The 25,927-nt window shown below is 40.5% G+C and overlaps 1 protein-coding gene across 14 annotated transcripts in view; it reads left to right on the forward strand.

Moving 5' to 3' along the window:
* ARID1B (AT-rich interaction domain 1B) overlaps positions 1–25,927 on the forward strand; it is a 620,767-nt gene that overhangs the window by 407,142 nt on the left and 187,698 nt on the right. For all 14 annotated transcript variants that reach the window (XM_061624213.1, XM_061624203.1, XM_061624204.1 and 11 more), the window contains one exon: positions 16,043–16,286. In XM_061624213.1, the coding sequence (XP_061480197.1) occupies positions 16,043–16,286 (244 nt within the window). The remainder of the gene's footprint in view (positions 1–16,042; positions 16,287–25,927) is intronic.

The raw sequence follows: 25,927 nt of genomic DNA on the forward strand, positions 1-25,927 counted from the left end.
TAGAACAGTTTGAGGAAACTATCATGTTCAAATATGTAGGGACCCATAATTTGATGAGAACTGTGCTAGGTCACAGATGGTCTACTTCATGGCTTATGATTTCACAGAATGGCAGTCTTCACGATTTGGTTCTGTTATATATCACTCTTGGGAATCTTGTGCATAAGGAACAAACTCTAAAAACAAAGGACTTTATTCCCTAACAGTTTGTTATAGATCCCTTACTTTGTAGCTTATAAATCCATTTACTGTTATATATAAACGAAAATGATCTAAGCAGGATAATTACACCTGTGGCAGCAAGTGAGGAAAACAGAACCTAAAAATAGAACCTTTTGCTAGGTTTTCCTGTGTGTATTACAAGGTTCATGACCAAGGCTTATGCATCTTAAACAATTGGATCCTGTTGGTATGTAACAAATGATCAGCTAGTTTTTTCCTGTGGCAATTGGCTTTCTGCCCAAACTAAATAACGATACTGCTGAAATCAGAAGTTCTTATTATTTCAGTATGTAATTCATGCCTATCAGTTGTTATCATTAACCCAAAAGAGAGGTGGACTACAGGACTGAATCAGTGCAGAAATTCAAACTAGGCAAAGAGATCAGAGCTTATGAAAGCTCCTGTTATGATGATATCATTAATAACATTGTAGCTGCACCTCAGTACTTTGGGAGGGAAATTATGCTAAAGAGCAAGAGTATACAATGTGTCATTAGCAGGCCTTGAGCCTCTCTTGAGCCATGTGGACTTCCACTGTATTTATAAAATAATTATTTACACTTTCACATCTAACTAATATGACATTTGTTCAGTACATTTTGGAGGGAGGGTTAATTTCTATGGGGAAATATAATGGGTGAGATCTAGGTAACCCCTCGCATGAAAATGATTTTTTTTAATGCAATGGATAGAATTCCTGATTTCTGCCAACATACATACATGTGCCACCTCCCACACCTTTCCAGACAGCTTCCCAACTCTTAAGGAGCAGACTTTCAGGGATTGCAAGAGGAGGAGGAGTGAGAAAGCCCACTTGTGCAAGCAGAACTCCACTAATACTTCTCTAGTTCTAAGTCTCTATATGTAGCTGATCCAAGAACATAACTTTCTATGTTTCTGTTTCTAGTACTGATCACTAAATGAGATGAATGCCAGTGTGTGCTAAAATTCAGAACCAAAACTCAAATAACTTGTTATATGTGCTTGATTTCTAACCAGTTCTTGATTCACACTTAGCAGAACTGTCCTGTAATATCAGAAAGGATGTCCACCAGCTGTGACTTGTATTCACAATGTTAATACAAATAGTATTCTAATTATGTTAATTGTATATAGCTGAAACACAGGTACTAGTTGCAAACCCCCAGCACTCATTTTTCCATTGTACTGGTCATTGGAGAACAAGTTGTCTCCTGTTGTAGTGTATGCCGCCTTTATTCTGTACATAGTCTGGATGTGGATTTGAACACTCACAAAAAAAGAGTTGGTTAAAACAAATTATAATTGCTGCTGGTTTTTCAATCTTTCCAGCAGCTGCCTCAGATGGTAATCCAGCGTTGAGAAGCAGACAGTGGGTGTTTTCACACTGCACTTTAGTCCATTATTCTGACGATTTCTTACCTGGTAATTGGCGCATTAAATTTGAGCTTTCACATGACATACCGGTTAGCTCTGGAATTCTGGTGGAATGTAGTGCAAGTATACCGCTAATTTCCGCAATAAAATGATACCAGAAATAATCCGTTAGCAAGGCTGGGAACCTGGAAGATCGCAGGAGTGTTTCGCTAGCTGCTGCTGCTCATGTGACAGGCATCCCAGCATGCAGTGCATTCCTGCCCTTTAGTCACGCAGGGTTTTTTGTTTTTTGCCTGACGAACGTTGTACCGGTATTCCGGCATCAGCGCAGATAGCAGCAGCATTTCACACACACACACGTCTTGATACAACTAAAACAATTTAAAAAGTCAGATCCTAAAGGGAGAGGACTTGCATGGTGACGGGACAAGATCTTAGACCTCCTATACAGTAGGGAACAGTGTGCATGGGTGAGGGATGAAAACAAGCTGTGTGAAAGACAGTTGCGCAAAATGCCTCTATATTGGCTGAAAAAGTACTGTTCCTTATCGCAAGAGGTACTGCAGTGTGAAAGGGATTTTAGAAATCGGGACAGAAGCGCTACCTTTTTAATCCGTTAAACTAGCGCTGTTAGCCCCATGTGTGAAAGCAGCCAGTTTTTGCTGCTGCTGCATAAAGAAATCTGTTCCTGTAATACCTCAGTCTGCTTGTGCATTGAATGTCCTACAGAATAGAAAGTACAGCTTGCCTTGGCAGTAATAGATGTCCAACACTTACACTTTGTTTCAGGACATCTACTGCTCAGAACCCATTTTCCCTGCCTCTGGAAGTGTTGTTACTAATGGACAATCTTGTTCTGAATTCTGAGGTTGTGTAGACCAATTTGGCACTCTTTAAAATAAATACAGAGAGTCTTCACTTGGAAGATGTTGCTCCATCTACTGACACTGAAAATGATGAGTGGTGCGTAATGAAAGGCTGCAGAGCCTGGAGAAGCAATTATTTGAACGCTACTCTCATTGTTACACATCAGTACTAGCAGCATAACTTCCTTGACTGGAAGATAGTAAAGATAAGACTGCAAGAAGGGGTGAAATTGATTTTACTTGAGCTCTATATACAAAAAAATAGCTTTATTTGTTAGTGGGATTCTGTCTCTCTTCCACCTGCCTTCTGTCTGTGCACAGTAGCCATGTTTTAAAAGGCTGGTTATTGAAAAGGTGATCTAACCATGAGCATAATGAAGTTTTTTTTAAAAAAAGACTGTTATTGGCTAATGTAGCCAGGTAGAGGATATTATAAAACCCTAACAAAAGAGGACATTTATTGTCCTAATGAGTTGAGATGGAAAAATATTTCAAATTATGAGGTGTCAACATCACCTACAGTTTTTTTCAGATCCTATTGCCGAGTGAAAGCTGAAACATGTTCTTCACACAGCCATTCGTTGTAGATGGGTATGGGGAAATAGAGCCATTTCCATGAATCCATCTTGCCTTCACACTAATAACTACTATTAATCATTGCACATTTATGTTCAGAGCATAAAAGAGATAGAGTTTACTCTGTGGGTGCCCAGTGGCTTCTGTGGTGGAAATTGTATAAAGCAGCTCAGGAACCAATTTGATTGCCATGTTGGGAATAATCACAAAATCCTGGGCCCAGTTCCTGTACTATTATTATTATATGTTTTACTTTGGTTGTACAGGTGGGTCCCGCTTATACGGCGGGTTCCGTTCCGGACCCCCGCCATAAAGCGGAAATCGCCGTAAAGCAGAACCTCATTGAATATAATGGTGCTGTCGTGTGAAAATGTCGCAAAACGGCAAAATCGGCTTTAAAAAAGTGAAATCAAAGCCGCCGCATTACCGGAACGCCGAGAAGTGGGGCCCTACTGTGAATTGCTTTGGGACTTTTTTTGTGGGAAGTGCTGTATAAATTAATAAGCCTAACCTAACCTAGTGTTAGACAGGGTTTAATTTTGGCTTGATCTGTACCTAAAGTGAACAGCTAAGATTATGCACAAAGGAGATCCAGGATTTTTTTGGGAGAAGGCATGACTATCTAAAGGGAAATAAAGGTCTGGTGTGGATGTGGCCAGGGACAGTTTTGGTTAAATTTGGGTGGGAGGCTACATGTGCCTGCTGTAGAATAAAAAGGTGGGGGAAATGCTGAAAAACAGTGATACTGTTCACAATGTTTTCTTTTGGGGAAGGAAAGGGACTTCCCCTCTGCACAGTGCCCACCCATCCAATCTCCTCCCCTCCCCCAGGTCAGTTTCACCTATCCTAAGTGTACAGCAGTAAATCCCACTGAACTCAGAAAGCATGCAAATGATCAAACCTGCCCTCCCCTCTTCCTCCTATCCCCTCCCTCTTGCCCCTCCCCTCCCCTTCACCTCTCCCTCCCCCTCCCCCATCCCCTTCCCCATCCCCTTCCAATTCCCTCCTTCCCCCTCCTCCTCCCCCCATGGTCAGTTTTACCTGTCCTAGGACTATGATCTGGGAGACCAGGGTTCAAATCCCTTGGATGAGACCGATTATGTGGATCCATTTCAGTTATGTGGATCCATTTCATGGGAACAGCTTTGGTTACCCTGTATGATGACCTTTGTCGGGAGAGAAACGGGGAGTGTGACTGTTGATTCTTCTTGATCTCTCAGCGGCTTTTGATACCATCAACCATGATATCCTTCTGGGAAGCCTGGCTGAGTTGGGAGTGGGAGGCACTGCATGGTGGTGGTTCCACTCCTACTTGGTGGGTCAGCTCCAGAAAGTGGTGCTTGGGGAACATTGCTTGGCACCCTGGACTCTCCAGTATGGGGTTCTGCAGGGGTCAGTTCTGTCCCCCATGCTGTTCAACATCTACATGAAACCACTGGGTGTGGTCATCCGGAGCATTGGAGTGTGTTGCCATCAGTATGCTGATGACACACAGCTCTATTTCTCCTTTTCATCTTCTTCAGGTGAGGCTGTCAATGAGCTGAACCGGTGCCTGGCTGCGACAATGGACTGGATGAGGGCTAATAAACTGAATCCAGACAAGACTGAGATGCGGTTAGTGAGTGGTTCTTCTGACCAGATGGTGGATGTCCAACCTGTCCTGGATGGGGTTGCACTCCCCCTGAAGGAGCAGGTTCGTAGCTTAGGGGTTCTCCTTGAACCATCTCTATCACTTGAGGCTCAGGTAGCCTCAGTGGCACAGAGTGTCTTCTACCAACTTTGGTTGGTGGCCCAGCTATGCCCCTATCTGGACAGGGATAACCTGGCTTCAGTTGTCCATGCTCTGGTAACCTCCAAGTTAGATTACTGCAAAGCGCTCTACGTGGGGCTGCCTTTGAAGACGGTTCGGCAACTGCAGCTTGTGCAAAATGCAGTGGCCAGATTGGTAACAGGGACCAGACGGTTCGAACATATAAAACCGATTCTGGCCTGCTTGCATTGGCTGCCTGTAGGTTTCCGAGCTCGATTCAAGGTGCTGGTTTTGACCTATAAATCCTTACACAGTTTGGGACCACAATACCTGATGGAACGCCTCTCCCGACACGAACCCACCCGTACACTACGCTCAACATCCAAGGCCCTCCTCTGGGTGCCTACTCGGAGGGAAGCTGGGAGTCTGGCAACAAGGGAGAGGGCCTTCTCAGTGGTGGCCCCCAAACGATGGAATGATCCTCCTGATGAGGTGCGCTTGGTGCTCACACTGTTATCTCTGGCGCCAGGTCAAGACTTTCCTCTTCTCCCAGGCATTTTAGCATGAGTTTTTAAATTGTTTTTTTTAAAATGTGTTTTTAAATTTGTATATTTGTTTTTAATGTTTTTAATTGCTGTAAACCTCCCAGAGAGCTTCAGCTATGAGGTGGTACAGTAGGGCCCCACTCATATGGCAGGTTAGGTTCCAGACTTGCGCCGAAAAGCAAAAACTGCCCAAAAGTGGATCAGATGTAGCACGGGGGGCTGGAACCTAACCCGCTGATCGTGCCAGAGGAGAAGATCACCTGCAGCGCACTACAGCTGATCTTCCCCTCCTCCAGCACGATCAGCTCGAGCGCGGGAGTCTGATCACTCCAGAAGAGGAGATCAGCTGTAGCTCTCTATAGCTGATCTTTCCCTCCAGCTGATCGCCCTGCTGGCGCCGTATTAGCGGAATGCCGAAAAGCAGGGCCCTAATGTATATAAATGTAATAAATAAATAAATCCCCACACAGCCATGAAGCTCACTGGGTGATCTTGAGCTATTAACTGCCTCTCAGCCTCAGAGGAAGGCAATGGTAAACCCCCTCTGAATACCACTTACCATGAAAACCCTATTCACAGGGTTGCCATAAGTCAGAATCGACTTGACGGCAGTCCGTTTCATTTTCAAGCATGATTGCATGGGAGTAAATGCCATTGAACTTAGTAAGCATGCAAATGATCAAACCTGCCCTCCCCTCCTCCTCCCTCTCATCACCTCCCTTTTGCCCCTTCCCTCCCCCTTCCTTCATCCCATCCCTCCCTCAAACATATTTAAAGTTACTGTCTGAACTATATCAATTGTTTTAATATTGTTACTTCCTCCCTGCTAAAACAAGATCAACAGAGCATATGTCTTGTTTCTGTTTTTTGGGCTGATTGCAGGTGTTGCCACCACATATGCTGAGAGGCACATGATACCAAATTCTTCCACACTACACAGGAAGTGGATTGGACTGTGAAAGACCAACCCAAATGGTGTTTGCATTTTGACCAATTTGTAGGGCAGTACAATATCTCAGAGAGGAGGTCAGGTCTCCTGCTACCCTGGTGCATTCACTAGAGCTGCCCAATTTCCTTGCTTTTTAAAGTTTGATAGAAATATCTGTTGGCTATAGATATATTCTTAAACTGCAAGGATTTTTCCCTATCAGTGAATATGTGTATCATCTGGAAGCTACAGTTGCTTGTTGTCTATGCTAACAATGTAGTGATTAACACCTGAGAATAAAATTGGTAGCGCTAGTCGTGGAACACCTTCTGTGACTTATTGCCACAGAAGATATATGTAAGACTTTACAGTGCACCACAACAGTTATTTCAACAACTCATATCTGCTGTGACGGTTCATCATGTAAATTTAACACTTCTTTCTAGAGTTTAAAATGGTGGAGATACACCAATGTTGCTGTACAAAATCATTGTCCATGCAAAGCCTTTAGTGTTCTGCGCACTTTCATCAATATCTAGATGTATGGTTTCTAACATTGTAGGCCTTCTTTTTCTTCCATCCCCTCCTATCAACTACTGCTGTTATCTTTCTCTGCAACAAAAATAAGTGAATACTAAATGTCATTTTATAATTGTATTAATGATCATACAGCTGTGATTTCCTGGTATTATAACGGATGTCAGGATCAGTTTAGGAGCTCAGCTTCATTTTTTGCTCAGATATAATTCTGATGACCATTACTGTAGTAAGAAAGTACAGCTTCTTGTTCATTATGGCTGAAGTCTGCCAAGAGGCTTGTGAGCTATAATGATGTCCTCAGTGAAATAATGTTACAGTTCTGGTTTAGTGTTTGCCTAAAATCCAGCTTTATTTGGACTGTGTATATATGTGCAAAAGGACATCTGCCCACCCATTCACACATGCATGCACTTTCATTTCCAGGCTAAGAAATGCTTTATTTATTTATGAGCAAGTGAAATTCTGAGGAGGAGCACTTACACTTTAAATGAACCTGCAAGCAGCCCATAGAAAAGCCAGTGCCTGCAGTGCTAATAATGAGAACTGACAAGGCAATCCTGCTGTGTTTATTTATGACCTTCTGCCTCTGTTAGCTCTTGTGAGAAATTCCACTCTAACCATAACAATATTGCTGTAGTTTGGCACTATGCTGAGAAATCCTATGGAGCCCTGAGGCCCGCTAACTGGCAGTGGTTCAGCTCCTAGCAGATTGACATGATTGCTTCAGATTTTGCATAGCTTTTCATTTTCATTTACTCCTTTGCTTAATTCAGAAGTCTCACCTGTTGCTTCAACACACTTTAAATTTGAAAAGCACTATTCAAAATAGTTAGTTGGTAAAAAATTAGTGAAATCCATTTTTGTCATTCTTGGTATTTGTTGTGTTCTTTTCAGTGAATAATTTGGCAATTTAATATATGAGCTTATAAAGTCGCAAGGCAACTAACATTAAGAGAGGTCAGGACTACAACAGGAACTATGCCACACTTGTACAAACCTAATCCCTTTATCCTAACAAGACCCGTCAAGGGGTTAGGGGAAAATGTTCAGGCAACATTTCTATCATGGAGCAACAATTACGAAGCAAGTGAGCATGTTTCCTCAGTATGTCAGAAACAGGATACTAAAGAAATGTGGTTTTAACCTTTTATGCTGATGCTTGCTGATATTTTATTTGAATAATGCTTGAGATGTTTTTATATTCATCTGTTCCTAATTTTATTTATTAATATCTAAAATTTAGTCGGGTTTATTAATCTCTGATTGCATTGGAAAGTTTTGTTTATCCTATCTATCCTCCTCATGTATCAACAACTGATAAAAAGATCAGCTGACATTGCATTGGTGTTTGTGATTAATACTGTCTAGCTAGTAATGAATTTGTATTGAAGTGGTTGTGAATTGTTATTGTAATGATGTTTTAATATGTATACTTGGCGTGAGTGAATTAAAATGGACAGGAATGGGACATTTTCAATCAGGCAACTACAAAATATTTTATGCAGGAAATGAGAAATTAAGAAGAAACGGGGTTGCTTGGTGAGAAGTGATACAGCAAAAGCACTTAGGAGCTATAACGCAAGTTCTGAGTTAGTGATATCAGTGAAAATAACCAGAAAACCTATTAACATAACCATCATCCAAGTCTATGCTCCATCGGCAAATGCAGAAGGAGGAATTGGAGAGATTTTACGCAGAAGTACTGGAAGAAATTGATCACACACCAAAACAAGATGTGCTGATAATCATGGGGGACTGGAATGGAAAAGTAGGGAACAGAAAAGAATTAGGAATTGTGGGGAAATGTGGCCTAGGAGACAGAAATGAAACAGGAGAAAGACTTACTGAATTCTGTGAAGCCAATAATTTGTTTCTCGCGAACACATTTTTTGAGCAACTGAAAAGACGACTGTACATGTGGACATCACCAAATGGTCAATATAGGAATCAAATTGATTATATAATTGGTAGCAGAAGATGGAGTTCCATATTTTCTGCGAAAACAAGACCAGGAGCAGACTGCAGTACAGATCATGAACTGGTCATATCAAAAATCAGGGTAAAGCTAAAAAAGAACAAAGCAATCATAATGCCAAAATACAATTTAAATAACATCCCAGAAGCATATAACGATCAAATAAGGAACAAGTTTGAGGTTTTAAACTTAGTTGACAGAACCAGAAGAACTATGGAATGAAGTCAGAGATGTTATCAGAGAAGAATGCAAAAAGACAATACCTGTAGTTAAAAAGAGAGAAAGACCCCAATGGATGACTGAAGAAACTCTTCAAAAGGTTAAAGAGAGAAGGAAAGCAAAAGCAAAAGGAGACAGAAACATAGGCAGAACCCTAAATACAACAATACAGCTACTAATACGTAGGGACAAAGAGAACTATTACAATAGTTACTGTATAGAAATAGAAGAGGACAAGAAAGAGGGTAGAACAAGAGCCCTATTCCAAAAGATTAGAGAAATGAAAGGGAAATATAAACTACGAGTAGGGATGTAAAGCCTTATACGGTGCGGGACCGCAATACCTGCTGGAACGCCTCTCCCGATATGAACCTGCCCGTACACTACGTTCAACATCGAAGGCCCTCCTCTGAGTTCCAACTCATAGGGAGGCTCAGAGGACGGTAACAAGAACTAGGGCCTTCTCAGTGGTGGCCCCCAAACTGTGGAATAGTCTTCCCGATGAGGTGTGCTTGGCGCCGACATTGTTATCTTTTCGGCGCCAAGTTAAAACCTTCCTCTTTTCTCAGGCATTTTAGTTTAGTAGTTTTTTAGTTTTTAGTTTTAAATATGTTGTAATTGATCTTAGATTTGTAGATTTTTATATACATGTCCCTTGCACTGATTTATTGGATTTTATTGTGTATATTTATATTCCCTGTTGTACACCGCCCAGAGAGCTATGCTAGTCGGGCGGTATAGAAATTCAACAAATAAATAAATGTTGAATAGTCAGCAGTGGAAACACACTGACTGACCGAGATGAAATAAAAGGAAGATGGAAGCAATACACTGAAGAATTCTATAAAAGAGATGCATGGATGACAGATTCATTCACGGAGGAACCATATGATGAAGAACCAGAAATTTTAGAATGCGAGGTGAAAGCTGCTCTTAAAATACTTGGAAGAAATAAATGACCAGGAACAGGTGGCATACCAATAGAGTTGCTACAAGCTACTGAGACTGAATCTGTCCAAATTTTGACAAAAATCTGTCAAGAAATATGGAAAACTAAACAACGGCCCACAGACTGGAAGCGTTCAATATACATCCCAATTCCAAAGAAAGGGGATCTCAGGGAATAAAGTAATTGTCGAACTATGGCCTTAATATCCCATGCAAGTAAAGTAATGCTCAAGATTCTACAACAAAGGCTCTTACTATATACGGAGCGAGAAATGCCAGATGTCCAAGCTGGATTTAGAAAGGGAAGAGGCACCAGAGATCATATCGCAAACATACACTGGATAATGGAACGGACCAAGGAATTTCAGAAGAAGATCACTGTGCTTTATAGATTACAGCAAAGCCTCTGACTGTGTAGATCATGAAAACTATGGAATGCTTTAAAAGAAATGGGTGTGCCACAGCATCTGCTTGTCCTGATGTGCAACCTATACTCTGGTCAAGAGGCTATTGTAAGGACAGAATATGGAGAAACCGATTGGTTCCCCATCAGAAAGGGTGTGAGACAGGGGTGTATTTTATCACCCCATTTATTTAATCTATACGCAGAACATATCATATGGAAAGCAGGATTGGACCAAGATGAAGGAGGTGTGAAAATTGGAGGGAGAAATATCAATAATTTAAGATAAGCAGACGATACCATACTACTAGCGGAAAGCAGTAATGATTTGAAACAAATGCTGATGAAAGTTAAAGAGGAAAGCACAAAAGCAGGACTACAGCTGAACGTCAAAAACACTAAAGTAATGACAACAGAAGATTTATGTAACTTTAAAGTTGACAATGAGGACATTGAACTTGTCAAGGATTATTGTTACCTTGGCACAGTTATTAACCAAAATGGAGATAATAGTCAAGAAATCAGAAGAAGGCTAGGACTGGGGAGCGCAGGTGCGAGAGAACTAGAAAAGGTCCTCAAATGCAAAGAAGTATCACTGAACACTAAAGTCAGGATCATTCAGACCATGGTATTTCCGATCTCTATGTATGGATGTGAAAGTTGGACAGTGAAAAAAGCAGATAAGAGAAACATCAACTCATTTGAAATGTGGTGCTGGAGGAGAGCTTTGTGCATGCCATGGACTACGAAAAAGACCAATAATTGGGTGTTAGAACAAATTAAACCACAACTATCACTAGAAGCTAAAATGATGAAACTGAGGCTATCATACTTTGGACACATCATGAGAAGACATGATTAATTAGAAAAGATAATAATGCTGGGGGAAACAGAAGGGAGTAGAAAAAGAGGAAGGCCAAACAAGAGATGGATTGATTGCATAAAGGAAGCCACAGGCCTGAACTTAAAAGATCTGAACAGCGTGGTTCACGACAGATGCTCTTGGAGGTCGCTGATTCAAAGGGTCGCCATAAGTCATAGTCGACTTGAAGGCACATAACAACAACAACAACAAGGTATGACTAAATAACATAAAGCATAGGTTGACACAGCTTTGGGTTAAAACTAATGTTTGGGTAGCTATATCTATCTATCTATAGATATAGATATATCCCACCCACCCCCAAAATACTTGGGTCCGAAATTCTTAAACCTAAACAAAGTATTAAAATAACAAGAAATGCACTGTATACGTGAAACAAGCCAATATAGAAGAATATATTTATGTTAATGATAGTCAGCTGTTCTTATTTCGAAGAAATCAGTGGCTTAACAAATGCATCCTCTGAGAATGAGGCAGAATCTTCAGGCATGCCTTTGGGGATGTATGGGGGCTTTCTTCCCTTTAAAGGTTCCCTGCAATTACCCAACCTGCCAACTTTCCAAAAAGATAGATAGAAGCACTGTTGCTTGAAGGTGTCTTGGTTTGAATGAGATGCAGTAAGTAAGGTCTCTTTGTTCTTTACAGGCATTGTAGATCTGATTGTACTTATAAAAGAAGAATTGAGTTGGTGCCCTGCTGACTAAATTGTCCTCTAGAGAAGTATTAGTTACAGAGCTTCTTCATTAACAAGGATCCCTGTTTAAGCTACTGTGGAGTAGCTTACTGTTTAAGTTGTTTCTCTTATTAGCATCTTTCTCAACAGTAACTTTGCACTCAGTTATGGTTAAATATGCTTATGACAAATAGATATACTATTGATTTAGAAATTATGTATGCACATGTTGTTGTTATGTGCCTTCAAATCAATTACGACTTATGACGACCCTATGAATCAGCGACCTCCAATAGTATCTGTCGTGAACCACTCTGTTCAGATCTTGTAAGTTCGGGTTTGTGGCTTTCTTTATGGAATCAATCCATCTCTTGTTTGGCCTTCCTCTTTTTCTACTCCCTTGTTTTTCCCAGCATTATAGTCTTTTCTAGTGAATCATGCACACAAAGGGGCTAATACATATATTGGCACAAACTTAAAAGCAGATACCCCTCATTGCAGAATTTGCTATGCTCGTTCACCTGGTCGATTACTATTAACATTATCAACATGAAAGAATTGTTACTCTTGCTATTAGTATCTCTACTTTTAAATGTAACTTGACTAGGTGGTGGTATTTCTAAAGCTGATATGCATAGAGTATGAGAAGCAAGAATAGAATGTCTGCTTTTTAAAAATCACATATCTTGAAAAAAATAGAGGCAAAAAATCACTTTTAAAATACAACTAATTATGATAGGCTGCATAAGAAAAAGAGGCAAACAAGTCTGGCTGATTTGTGTTTTTTCTATTTTTATTATGGTCTGTGTGTGTGCGTGTGCACATGTGTGTGAGAAAGAGAAAGATGTCAGTGCTGCTATATGCCACTTGTTAAGTTTCCTACACTGAAATGATGTTTCTTACCTAAAGTACATATCTAGGATATGGTGAGATTCCTATGTGTGGGTCTTCATATGTGACAAATGCACATGTCTCTAATAATCAACTGTGTACCTATGTTTTGTAATAGTTTCTTGCCACATACATGTAATAAGTTGGACATACATGTGTATCTTATGCAATTGACTCCACATAGGTTTCACACAGAAATTGCTACCATGTGGGGAATTTATCTTGTGCAAGGTAGCATGAAACATATGTACCTTTTATCATTATAGCTATGTGGATAAATTTATTTATTCACTTGTGAGGAGAGCTGAGGGTTTTTTTCCCCTTAGCAAAACGTTGTTGTACTAATAGCCTTGAATAAGAAGTTAAATGATCTGCAAGTCATCATTGTATCTTTTATCCAGTGTGGGAAGGAAATCCTCCTTTTGGGGTGGGGTAGGGAGAATGATATACTGGAGAGGTCGGGTTAGCTTGAAAAAGAGCATAAAGCATTTTAAAGCTGTGCTTGCTCCACACACACTCACACATTTTTTGGACACAATATAGCTCTTGACACAGAATGCCATCACGTCTGCCCCTTTTGATTTTATGAATGAACTGTGTCAGATTTGTGAGGAAATCCCTTGAAGGCACACACTTGAGGAAATGCCTGGGATTTGTCACTCACTCCACCCCCATGGGGGATTAGTGAAATGAGAAGTTGTAATGCAACCTGATGGGGGAGAAAAAAGCCGCTCTATATACCTTCCACCTCCCTTCAAGCTTTCCTCCACATACACATTCACTGAGGGAGTCAGAGATAAATTGTTTGCTTTGCAGTGGACTCTTGGGTATTGCCTTTATCCCTGAACTGCAAATCATTTTATCCTTTGCTGTGTTACATACGTAATAACATTTTCAAACATTACTTGGTCTTATAAAATAGGTTACCTGCAGTTCAAAAAATGTTATCAATTTCTTGACTGCTGTCTGAATGGAATGGCTACCCTAAATGCAGAATTGTGCATTATTGTAACATGTTTCCCTTAAGGGCACATGATTTCTTTCTTTTCTTTTTTACAGTGCACAAGATCAGTATTCATTTTAAACAAGTGAACCTATCTTGAGGGAGTTTGTTTTCATATTTTATTATTTGCAGCCAATGCTTGTTTTATCAGTTCTTTCTGTTGCATTTCTTATACATTTGACTTCATTCAAGAATGCACTTTATTTCACTGAAAACAACACTTAGGGAGCAGTACAAACCCAAGATCCTCCAGGATGAGGGGAGTTTGGAATAGACGGATTTCCAGCTGAACTGGTTGAGCACAAGCTTAGCTAGGGCTATGCCAGCTGAAGTCCCTCATCCTACCTCAGTCAGAGATACCCTGGTGTAAGTGTTCCAACATGGTTCAGCTGGGGTTCAGCTGAAGCCAGCTCAGCAAAGACTGAAAAGGGGGCATTTCGAGGGTGTGGCACAGGCGGGACAGGGCAGGGGAGACTTACCCTGATCCAGACTCCTTTCAGTTTGGCCACATGACCTTGCAACCAAGCAGAAGTTACAATGGCAAAAAGGGTGCTAGAAGACAAGCTCTAGTTTAAAGGCTTGTTTTCCCTCTGTTAGGTGAGCCAGTCTCTGCACCTACAGTAATTAGCAAAAGGCATTTCCCCAAAACCAAACACAAAGCCAGCAGGACTGTTTGCAAGCTCCTTCCAAATAGCTTTGCTTGGCACTTTGAAGCACCAATGTTCAGCTCACCTCATCTCTCAGACTTGACCCCCTCAGGGTGGGAGATCTAGTGCCCCACCCCTGCTGTAAGAGATGCTTCCTCCTTTCAGTCCCAATTGCATCAATGGAGTGGAGGTTCCTGGCCAGTTAAAAAATTCTAGAGTCCTGCAACAGACCACCTAAAAGTATCCTTGTCTTCTAAGTGTTGTTCTTCTGCTGTTCCTACTTTACTGTTAACCTTGGCTATTCCTTGTCCATACAACAGGCTCCCTGTCACCATGTTTCCCATCACCAAGGCTCTTGTTTGTTTACCCACAGTTCTCTAACATAGTCCCATGCCACTCAATTTTGTATATGATAGATGCAGAATTAGTCAGAATCATATCCTTTGATGTGGCTGGGGTGCAGAGAGGGAGATGAGAAGGTGATTGTCTTGGACTCTTCATTCAATGGGAGTGTTTTTCTTATACCACCTGTATTGTTGGTGCAATTTATGTCATTTCGAGAGTGGGGCCAACTTCTTAGACAACATAGATTTCTGGATAGCCTCAACTCTGCCCCTTCCATTACAAGCACTATCTATTTTTGCCCATTGCAGTGGTGTTGTTTTACTGGTATTGTGATGTGCACACTGGTGCAGTGGTAATGTTACTGGCATAAATCCACTACATGGCATAACAATGTGTTCTGTTGGCACAACATAATTCATTGTAGCATCTGTAGCAGCTTTGGGTCAGTTTTGCTATGTGTTCCAATATTATACCTTGCAGTTATGGAAAATAATTAAATAAAAACGCAACTCTTGAAACCTGAGGGGTATTTTAAATGGGCTCACTGTATTTACTATAGTAGTATGTAAGCAGCACACCTGAGCATTAATGTAGTTCCACCTCCAATTCAGTAAGGGATTTGGGTATTGCTTTTTCTACCTGATTTAAAAACAAATGAAAATACTGTACTGCATCATCATATTCTAAAACTCTCACCTTATGTCAGTAGCTTAATAGTATAAATAATGGCACAGGATATTCATCTAATAAACTGCAAAATTAAATACTGAGAACATAAAAAATATGCACAAGTGGAGACCTGTGAATGTCATAGAAATCCAAGTATTACATGGAGAGCTCCCTGTATACCGCCCTGAGAGCTTGTTGCTATAGGGCAGTTTAGAAGTGTAATTAAATAAATAAAATAAATAATAAATGAGTGATTCACTGGGAGAGACTTTATCAGTGGCCCAACTTGCAGCCATATTGTAGTAAGAAATAATAAAGTTGAATTGAAATTACATATACTGCCCTGACTTCCTGGAAAATGTGACAGATCTGGGAGTGCGTTACACATTGTTATGCCTTTTAAGGGATGGGATGGGGGAAATCCCAGAAATGTTATATTTGTTTCACATTTTAATCACTTCTTTTCAGCCCCTGACAAGGTTTCCATGACATCTGTCCCAAATTGAAAACTGTTCAAACATCTTCTGATATTCTAATATTTTATCTTGAATGTTGATTCCAACTGCTCCTTTATCAATTTCCCCCTCCCCTCTTTTTTCTCAGGATTTGTCGGGTTCCATTGATGACCTGCCTACAGGAACTGAAGCAACACTGAGTTCAGCAGTTAGTGCATCAGGTTCTACCAGCAGTCAAGGAGAGCAGAGCAACCCAGCACAGTCACCTTTCTCCCCTCATGCCTCCCCACATCTCTCCAGTATCCCTGGAGGGCCTTCCCCTTCCCCTGTGGGCTCTCCTGTTGGAAGCAACCAGTCAAGATCTGGTCCCATTTCTCCTGCAAGTATTCCAGGTAAATGGTAGGCTTAAAAAAAAATTCAACTGACCTCTGCAGTTTTGTTTTTCAAATGTTTCCTTCAGCACTTGCATATGCTTTGCAGTTCCCCATCATAGGCAAATGTCACATTTTCAAAAATTTGTACTGAAAAATTCAGACACAGGATGAATTGTTGCTTTGTGCCATTGTAAAACTGGGTTGTACAGCAGGAGTTCTTGGTAGTTTGTTACACAAACCAGACTCGGGCATCTCAAAAGCATTGATCATGGGATTGCACTGTATCTCAGCAGCCCTGAATGAGGAAATTTAACTTGTGTTAAATGTTCTTCTCCTTTATTCTTTCTCTGTCTTCAGTGAATTATCTCTTCCTGTCCACCCTACCTTTGTTTGTTCTGACCTCAATCCTCTTGTATTACCCACCTGCTATGTCTTGCTATGAGCATCTCCATGTGTCATAGATTGGCTTCCTCAATCATTTTCTCTCTGGCAAGTCATTGTAAAACAAGCAGCTGTTGTGTTGCTGATAGCTATGACTAGGCAATGCCAAAGTGTAGCAGGGGGTTCCTTTCTGGGAAGGCTGTTAAAATAAAGGTGTTGTATTCCTAGGACTTGTTGGCATAAGAGCATCCTTTACTTCTTTTCTTCCTCAGCTGAGATGAAATTGGCAGCTAAAGAAACATCAAAAGGACACACACAACTAACCTGCTACCCCAGCTTCCCAGGGACTGGTTTTGTCCCATGTAATGTTTAACTGTTTTATTTCTCTCCCATATTGTTCATGATCACCCATTGTGAGTATGAGAATACATTGGCACAGCCTTGATATGGAATATTCTCTAACTCAGTAGGCCTTTCTTTCTAGTGCATGCTGAAAAACGAGACAGATATTTCTGATGGTAAATCGCATGCATTCTCTGCAACCAGACTGCTGGCACTTAAAATTAAAAAGGTAGCAGAGCAGCTTTTAAACTGACTGAGGGGGAAAACCCGACAGGAGCTGAGGAAGGTCCTGTTCGGAATAAACCTCCCCCCTGGGATAAAAACCAAAGAAATGATGAAATTTTAAAAGGGGTAGGCCTAGAAGTAGGCATTGTGAGAGCAGGGGCACAGGATATAAATTCAGAACAGCAAAATTACCACAGGCCAAACCACAAGTGCCAAAGACACTTGAAGAGAGACACTGCTTACAAGTCCCTGTACGCTAATGCTAGGAGCCTCCGAACCAAGATGGGAGAACTGGAGTGCTTGGTCTTAGAGGAGAGCATTGATATAGTGAGCATAACGGAGACCTGGTGGAATGGAGAAAACCAGTGGGATACAGTTATCCCTGGATATAAACTATATCGGAAGGACAGGGAAGGACGTATTGGTGGCGGAGTCACTCTATACATGAAAGAAGGCATTGAATCCAGCAAGCTGGAAACCCCAAAAGAGGCGGACTCCTCCACAGAATCGTTGTGGGTGGTGATACCATGCCCCAGGAGGGACTTAATACTGGGAATGATCTATCGTCCCCCTGATCAAAATGCTCAGGGAGACCTTGAGATGAGTAGTAATGGGTGACTTCAACTACCCGGACATAGACTGGCTGCATATGTGTTCCAGTCATGACAAAGAAGCAAAGTTTCTAGATATTCTAAATGACTATTCCCTAGACCAGTTGGTCATGGAACCGACCAGAGGGACGGCAACCTGGACTTAATCCTCAGTGGGGACCGGGACCTGGTGCGAGATGTAAGTGTTGTTGAACCGATTGGGAGCAGTGACCACAGTGCTATTAAATTAAACATACATGTAACTGGCCAATTGCCAAGAAAATCCAACACAGTCACATTTGACTTCAAAAGAGGAAACTTCACAAAAATGAGGGGATTGGTAAAAAGAAAGCTGAAAAACAAAGTCCAGAGGGTCAGATCACTCGAAAATGCTTGGAAGTTGTTTAAAAACACTATATTAGAAACTCAACTGGAGTACATACTGCAGATCAGAAAAGGTACCGCCAGGGCCAAGAAGATGCCAGCATGGTTAACGAGCAAAGTCAAGGAAGCTCTTAGAGGCAAAAAGTCTTCCTTCAGAAAATGGAAGTCTTGTCCAAATGAAGAAAATAAAAAGGAACACAAACTCTGACAAAAGAAATGCAAGAAGACAATAAGGGATGCTAAAAAAGAATTTGAGGAGCACATTGCTAAGAACATACAAACCAACAACAAAAAATTCTATAAATACATTCAAAGCAGGAGACCATCTAGGGAGGCGATTGGACCCTTGGATGATAAGGGAGTCAAAGGTGTACTAAAGAACGATAAGGAGATTGCAGAGAAGCTAAATGAATTCTTTGCATCTGTCTTCACAGTGGAAGATATAGGGCAGATCCCTGAATCTGAACTAACATTTGCAGGAAGGGATTCTGAGGAACTGAGACAAATAGTGGTAACGAGAGAGGAAGTTCTAGGCTTAATGGACAATATAAAAACTGACAAATCACCGGGCCCGGATGGCATCCACCCAAGAGTTCTCAAAGAACTCAGATGTGAAATTGCTGATCTGCTAACTAAAATATGTAACTTGTCCCTCGGGTCCTCCTCCATGCCTGAGGACTGGAAAGTGGCAAATGTAACGCCAATCTTCAAAAAGGGATCCAGAGGGGATCCCGGAAATTACAGGCCAGTTAGCTTAACTTCTGTCCCTGGAAAACTGGTAGAAAGTATTATTAAAGCTAGATTAACTAAGCACATAGAAGGACAAGCCTTGCTGAAGCAGAGCCAGCATGGCTTTTGCAAGGGAAAGTCCTGTCTCAGTAACCTATTAGAGTTCTTTGAGAGTGTCAACAAGCATATAGATAGAGGTGATCCAGTGGACATAGTGTATTTAGACTTTCAAAAAGGTTTTGACAAGGTACCTCACCAAAGACTTCTCAGGAAGCTTAGCAGTCATGGAATAAGAGGAGAGGTCCTCTTGTGGATAAGGAATTGGTTAAGAAGCAGAAAGCAGAGAGTAGGAATAAACGGACAGTTCTCCCAATGGAGGGCTGTAGAAAGTGGAGTCCCTCAAGGATCGGTATTGGGACCTGTACTTTTCAACTTGTTCATTAATGACCTAGAATTAGGAGTGAGCAGTGAAGTGGCCAAGTTTGCTGACGACACTAAATTGTTCAGGGTTGTTAAAACAAAAAGGGATTGCGAAGAGCTCCAAAAAGACCTCTCCAAACTGAGTGAATGGGCGGAAAAATGGCAAATGCAATTCAATATAAACAAGTGTAAAATTATGCATATTGGAGCAAAAAATCTGAATTTCACATATACGCTCATGGGGTCTGAACTGGCAGTGACTGACCAGGAGAGAGACCTCGGGGTTGTAGTGGACAGCACGATGAAAATGTCGACCCAGTGTGCGGCAGCTGTGAAAAAGGCAAATTCCATGCTAGCGATAATTAGGAAAGGTATTGAAAATAAAACAGCTGATATCATAATGCCATTGTATAAATCTATGGTGCGGCCGCATTTGGAATACTGTGTACAGTTCTGGTCACCTCATCTCAAAAAGGATATTATAGAGTTGGAAAAGGTTCAGAAGAGGGCAACCAGAATGATCAAGGGGATGGAGCAACTCCCTTACGAGGAAAGGTTGCAGCATTTGGGGCTTTTTAGTTTAGAGAAAAGGCGGGTCAGAGGAGACATGATAGAAGTGTATAAAATTATGCATGGCATTGAGAAAGTGGATAGAGAAAAGTTCTTCTCCCTCTCTCATAATACTAGAACTCGTGGACATTCAAAGAAGCTGAATGTTGGAAGATTCAGGACAGACAAAAGGAAGTACTTCTTTACTCGGCACATAGTTAAACTATGGAATTTGCTCCCACAAGATGCAGTAATGGCCACCAGCTTGGATGGCTTCAAAAGATTAGCCAAATTCATGGAGGACAGGGCTATCAATGGCTACTAGCCGTGATGGCTGTGCTGTGCCACCCTAGTCAGAGGCAGCATGCTTCTGAAAACCAGTTGCCGGAAGCTTCAGGAGGGGAGAGTGTTCTTGCACTCGGGTCCTACTTGCGGGCTTCCCCCAGGCACCTGGTTGGCCACTGTGAGAACAGGATGCTGGACTAGATGGGCCACTGGCCTGATCCAGCAGGCTTCTCTTATGTTCTTATGTTCTAATTGTTCCGCATGAGCGGAACAAATATAGTGTGGAGAATTACTATTAAGGATAAGAAAAAATACTTTTAGAACCAATCATTTCTCAAACTTAAATCGTCCTCCATATAACAATACCACAGTGAATAATTTGTGTCTAAGGGTTTTTTAAAAAAAGTTATCTGTATCTTAAGTTGTTTTTTTTTTAAAGATCTTTATAAATAAATACCTAGGGGAGGGAAGGGAGAGATCAGACATACATTTCTATACAGTTTATAGTTTTTGTCTTCATTTATGACTTTTCATTAATTTTTTACTATATTTTAATACTATATGCCCTAGTATATTAGAATACTAGTATACTAATTAGTATACTAGTAGAAGATGATGATTGTCATTTAGGAGGCTTGCTCTTGCTCTCTTTAATTCAACCATAGCTGAGGAGTGGAAGCTGACACAGCATAACATAAAATGCATTGCTGATGCCAGAAAATTTAGCGAATGCTAGGTTGGTTTGCCTCCTGGGCCCAGTTTACTAACAAAGCAAAAATATAAAAAGCAAAAAGCTGGGAGTGCATGATTTTATGGCCAGCTCCCAAGACCTAATATTACGTGTTCCCCAGGTGCTCCAGTAGCCACAGAAACACCTTGTTCCAAACCCTGGTTATGATATGGAGATACTGTCCAAAATAGTAGAAACTCCTCCATTGAATTGGGAGGACAGGATTTTATTAAATCTTAGGAAAATAAACTGAGGCTTATTCCCATTTTGCCAAATCAAAGAGTAAATTGCAGACATATGCACATTAACCAACCAATTTTAAAGATAGTGTTTTTTCCTTCAAAGAAAAGACAAACTCATTAGAGACTATGCTTTTGAGTATGTTCTAGTTTTGGTGTTATTTTAACCTACTCTGACAAAGGGATTATGCATTACTGAAAATTGACATGATTGCCCTTCTAAAACCTCTTTTGTTTAAAAACAGTTCACTCTGAAGCCCCCTCCAGAGTCAAAAATTCTGTGACAGCTTTCTGTGACCCTTGCAAGGGTGATGCGTGCCATTTATTGGCCAGTACTGCACAATATAATTGAAATAGCTATTTTTTATCACAGCTTAAGCTCAAAACAATTATTCAGCAGTTTTACAAATTTCAGAGTGTTGTCACAGCAATGCAAGGGAAATATTTCACTTGTTCGCATAACTATAGTAGTTAATTTTTGACTCACTGGCACTATGAATAGCAGGATGAACTTTACAAGATGGAGTGTACTCTGCCTACATTTTATATGCTTTCTGTGGTCAGCAACTAATTATACAAAGATGTTAACTTTAAAGAGTTTCTGGTAGTGTTTGTGGGACAAAAATGCTTGGACATTGGAGCTTGATTGCTGAAGAGCAAGGGGCAAGAAGTAGTAACTATATAAGAGGGACAACTTGTTTTGTTGAACACAGAAACATAGCCTTTTGGTGTCAGATGTTTCAACTGGTGACAGATATTCAGATATTGCAACAGACACAAAACATGAATTGCCAAGCTTTTCTCAGCAGTTGTAAAGGCTGTAAATAACAAAACAAAGTGATGAGTCTTAGCCTAGTGCTGTTTACTCAGCCTAGCAATGGCTTTCTTGGGTGTAGTTACATGTTTTTCTTAGATGACCTTTTAAAGATTCTTTTACTGCCAATTCTCTTCATATATATGCAGTCTCAGGATAAGTCCTAAGATAGTGGGGAACACAAGGGCAGGGAAAGATGGTCAATTGCTGGGGTTGCCAACTTTTATCTGGCAGGGCTCCTGTGCCTTACAAGTTGCATGACAGGCATAATTTGAGTGTACAGTGCTTTTTCTGACATGCAAATGAAATAATAGAGAAAGCAACACTTGCTAAATTTCTGCCTGTGATCCAGCTTTTAAAAATGGAAGCACCTTGTTGGGAGAGAAAAAAGCTTACATATGGCTCATTGCTAATTCAACCCTGCTATAATCATATTGAATCAGATAACTCTCCTTTCTAGAATTGGTCCTGACTATTTAGTATTACAAACCAGATTAATAACATAAGGCTGGGAGCATATAATATGTAGACATGTGTGATGGTGAATTAAGATATGGATACAGAGAGAGAGAGAGAGAGAGTTCACATTGCTTTGTGATGAGGATAATGAGAGAATTCAGTTTCCAGGCTTCTCAGTATATGTTCCCAACATATAGCAGCAATTCATGAGCAGCAACAGGTTTTATCATACAGATCAAATATAACAGGTATAAGGCAGTTTCCTATGTTGCATCCTCTCCCCTCTGGCATGCATGTAGAGTTTGGTCTTACTTGCACAGGGGTGTGGATAAGGTACAAAAGCAGCAGAAATGCTGGTTCATTTCTTTCAATTTCTCTTCCAAAGCCCTCTATGAAGGTCTCTCCTTTGCAGAAAGTGCTGGCAATAGAAAGAATCAGTGCTTATTTCTCCCACTTTCTGCACTTCTCCAAGGGAGAGGAGTCCCTACTTATTCCCTGCAGTCCTCTAGCAAGCACACAGGAATTGAAAAAGAGGCAGGGTCTTCTCTGAAGGACAGAAACAGCAAGCATTTCTGTTTTGGCCTGCAAATTGAGCATTTTCCCCTTGAACCCTCCATGCTTGCTAGCAGGAGAGGTGGGGCTTTTCTCACCTGCAGGAACCTTTGGAGAAGGACAGAAACACAGGTTTCTCATGCTGTTTCTGTCTTTCTCTAAAGCAGAAATGGGGAACCTGTGGCCCTCCAGATGTTGTTGGACTCCAGTTCGATCAGCCTCAGAAATCATGGCCAATGGCCAGAGATGATGACAGTTGGAGTCCAGCAACATCTGGAGGGCACAGGTTCCCTATCCCTGCTGTAGAGCTTTCTGCAAGTCAGACAAGAACCAATCTGTTTCGCCACCCATGTAGCAAGCCCAGAGAGCTTTATTTGTAAGGATGCTGATAAAGACAGAAAACTGCAAGAAAATTCCTGATGTTTTTTTTCTTTGCCAAATCACTGCATAAGCCCACTTGAAGCTGCTGTGTGTCTTTCTTGCCAAGGCCAATAGATATTTGCCTCAGCAAAGAGGCAGGTAGATTTGTCAGTGCTTGCATATGTAGCAGCCTGTTCTTAATCCACTGTTAAGTGTGGTATAATAGTAAGTCACACAATTGTTGTGCTGCTTTGGAGAAAGTGGTCACATTCCTAGATTACAGCGTTTGTCTTTCAATTTACCCACATGTTAGCTTAGAAGAAAATAACCGTCTACAAAATTACAAAGGCATTATTTGGGTCACAATCCTGAACACCTTTAATGATAAGTAATTCCCATTGATTTCTATAGTTGTAATCCTGCACAGTGATGGGCTGCTTAATGCCTTTGGTGGGACTTTAGCAACATAACTGCATACAGGATAGCATCCAGTAGGACTGACTTCAGATCAGGTGTTGAGGATCATAAGGGTAGCTTCTGTTTCCTCTTTTTTAAAACTTTTAGTTTCTTAAGTTACTGTTAAGTACATATGCTTTACTTAAGATATATGCTGCCCTGAATCATTGTTTAACAAAAGTGTTGAACTTATTTCCAGTCCCTATTTTAAACTACCAGAAGTAATTAGATAATTAAAACCATACTTAGGAAAACTATGTTTAATATGTGTCTAAAACTATAGACATTCCCTTGTATTAGAGGAAACTGACAAATTATTCTGGCCCAAATTAGTCATAAAGTGTTATTTACCTGTAACATCTGTTGCTAAATTCATATTGCCAGTTAGAATTTTCTTTTAATTTGAAAATGTTTATAATCTGTTCCTTTACTGTGATAATAATTTTCATCCCATCACTCATTCATAACTGTGACATTCATGAAAAATACTATATTTTTGATTATTACATTATGAAAATATGAGTTTTATACTTGTCTGGTTTGTGGTCTTACAGATGAAACAATTTACATTCCCCCTTTCATTTCATGTGTTTTGATCATAATATATTGATGTGAATGCAACATAAATGGAAAATTATCTTTCCCCTGCCATCAGATGTTGCAATATAAGAAATGATGGATGCATTTACATGGCAATTCACTTAGTCTGCTCCCACTTTGTCAACTAATTTTTGTTGTTGTTAGCTGTAGGGCTGTATTCCTTGGCAAAATTTCTTATAAATCGTACCCTGACTTGCGTTTTATTTTCTGAACTACTATGGACTGTCACTGCTTTTATATAGCTTAAGGGCCCAGTAGAGCCCTGTCTGCCCTATCGTCCTTCCACACAAGCCCATGGAGCAAAAGTAACTTAAACTGTGATACAAATCTCCCCTTCCCTCCTCTGTCATTGGCAGGGAACAGAAGAAAACAGCTGTGGAACTCCAAATGCAGGTGCTGGACTGACACTCAACTACAACAGGCTCTTTATATATTGTTACTGCCACTTCTATGAAAGTGTAAGAACTATGGCTATTGTGTAGTCTGCTCAAGGAAGACAATGTCTATTCATAGAAGACATAAGTGTCCACCATGGAACCTGGGCAAAGTCACTGAAAAAAATCTATATGTGCAGGAGAGGTTTCTAAGCCCCTCCTATTGTTTTCTATGGTACAGCAGTATTTTTGGAAATCAGTTCAAAACCAGAATTATTATTATTATTTATGGATTTATGAATTGCCTTTTAATATTACAATTTCCTTTTAATTGTTATATTTGCATAGGTTAGAAGTGGAGGTTTTTTAAAAAAAACTTTAGAGGTCATTGATAATCATGTTTATAAGGATGTATGCAAATAATAACAAACCATCCTTGTAGGTGATTTCTTTTTTATCCCCAGATATCAGTGGACTCAAATTATTGCAATGTGTTGATTGATTACAGCCTTAAGTTTCTTAGTAATCAGTTTCATCACTTATTCTGAATTTACACTTGTACCTTTGATTTTTGTTCCACAACAGGGTGATGTGGGTTGTCACTGACTAATGAAGAACTGCATTGGTTTTGGCAGGAGACAAACGGAATGCCGACACCAATCCTGAAATGCATTAATCTTTAATAATCCACATCTGCATGTTTATAAAAGATATAACCAGGAGTTGCTAATGCTGTTACTCCCCCTTACAAACAGAAACTGACATAAGAGTTAGATAATTCCAAACCACATTAAAGGCATGTGGCTAAGTTTTGCGTGTGTGACCTTGCAGAAGATCCTAACTTGATGAAGAGTTTATAATGATTAAAGATACATAGAAAATTGCAACACTCATATACCAGAACTAATATTCTAGATTTAGCATGCCTTATGCATGTTCAGAGTTGACAGGAGAGCCTTTTTGTCCTCTGTTACTTAACCTTCGGTGGTTCTTGAGAGATTTCAAGCCTGTGTGTTTCCCCTCCCTCATCCCCTCTGATTCACTTGTTTATTTCCTGGTTTGAGCCAAAGTGGCAAACTATGTGTGGGTTTACCCTCTCTCTTCTGGCTTGGAGGGCATGCACAAACCATAGTTTCCATTTTCAGATGTACAGCAGACTATGGTTCACCT

Source organism: Rhineura floridana, chromosome 4, assembly GCF_030035675.1.
Source record: "Rhineura floridana isolate rRhiFlo1 chromosome 4, rRhiFlo1.hap2, whole genome shotgun sequence".
NCBI classification, from domain to species: domain Eukaryota; kingdom Metazoa; phylum Chordata; class Lepidosauria; order Squamata; family Rhineuridae; genus Rhineura; species Rhineura floridana.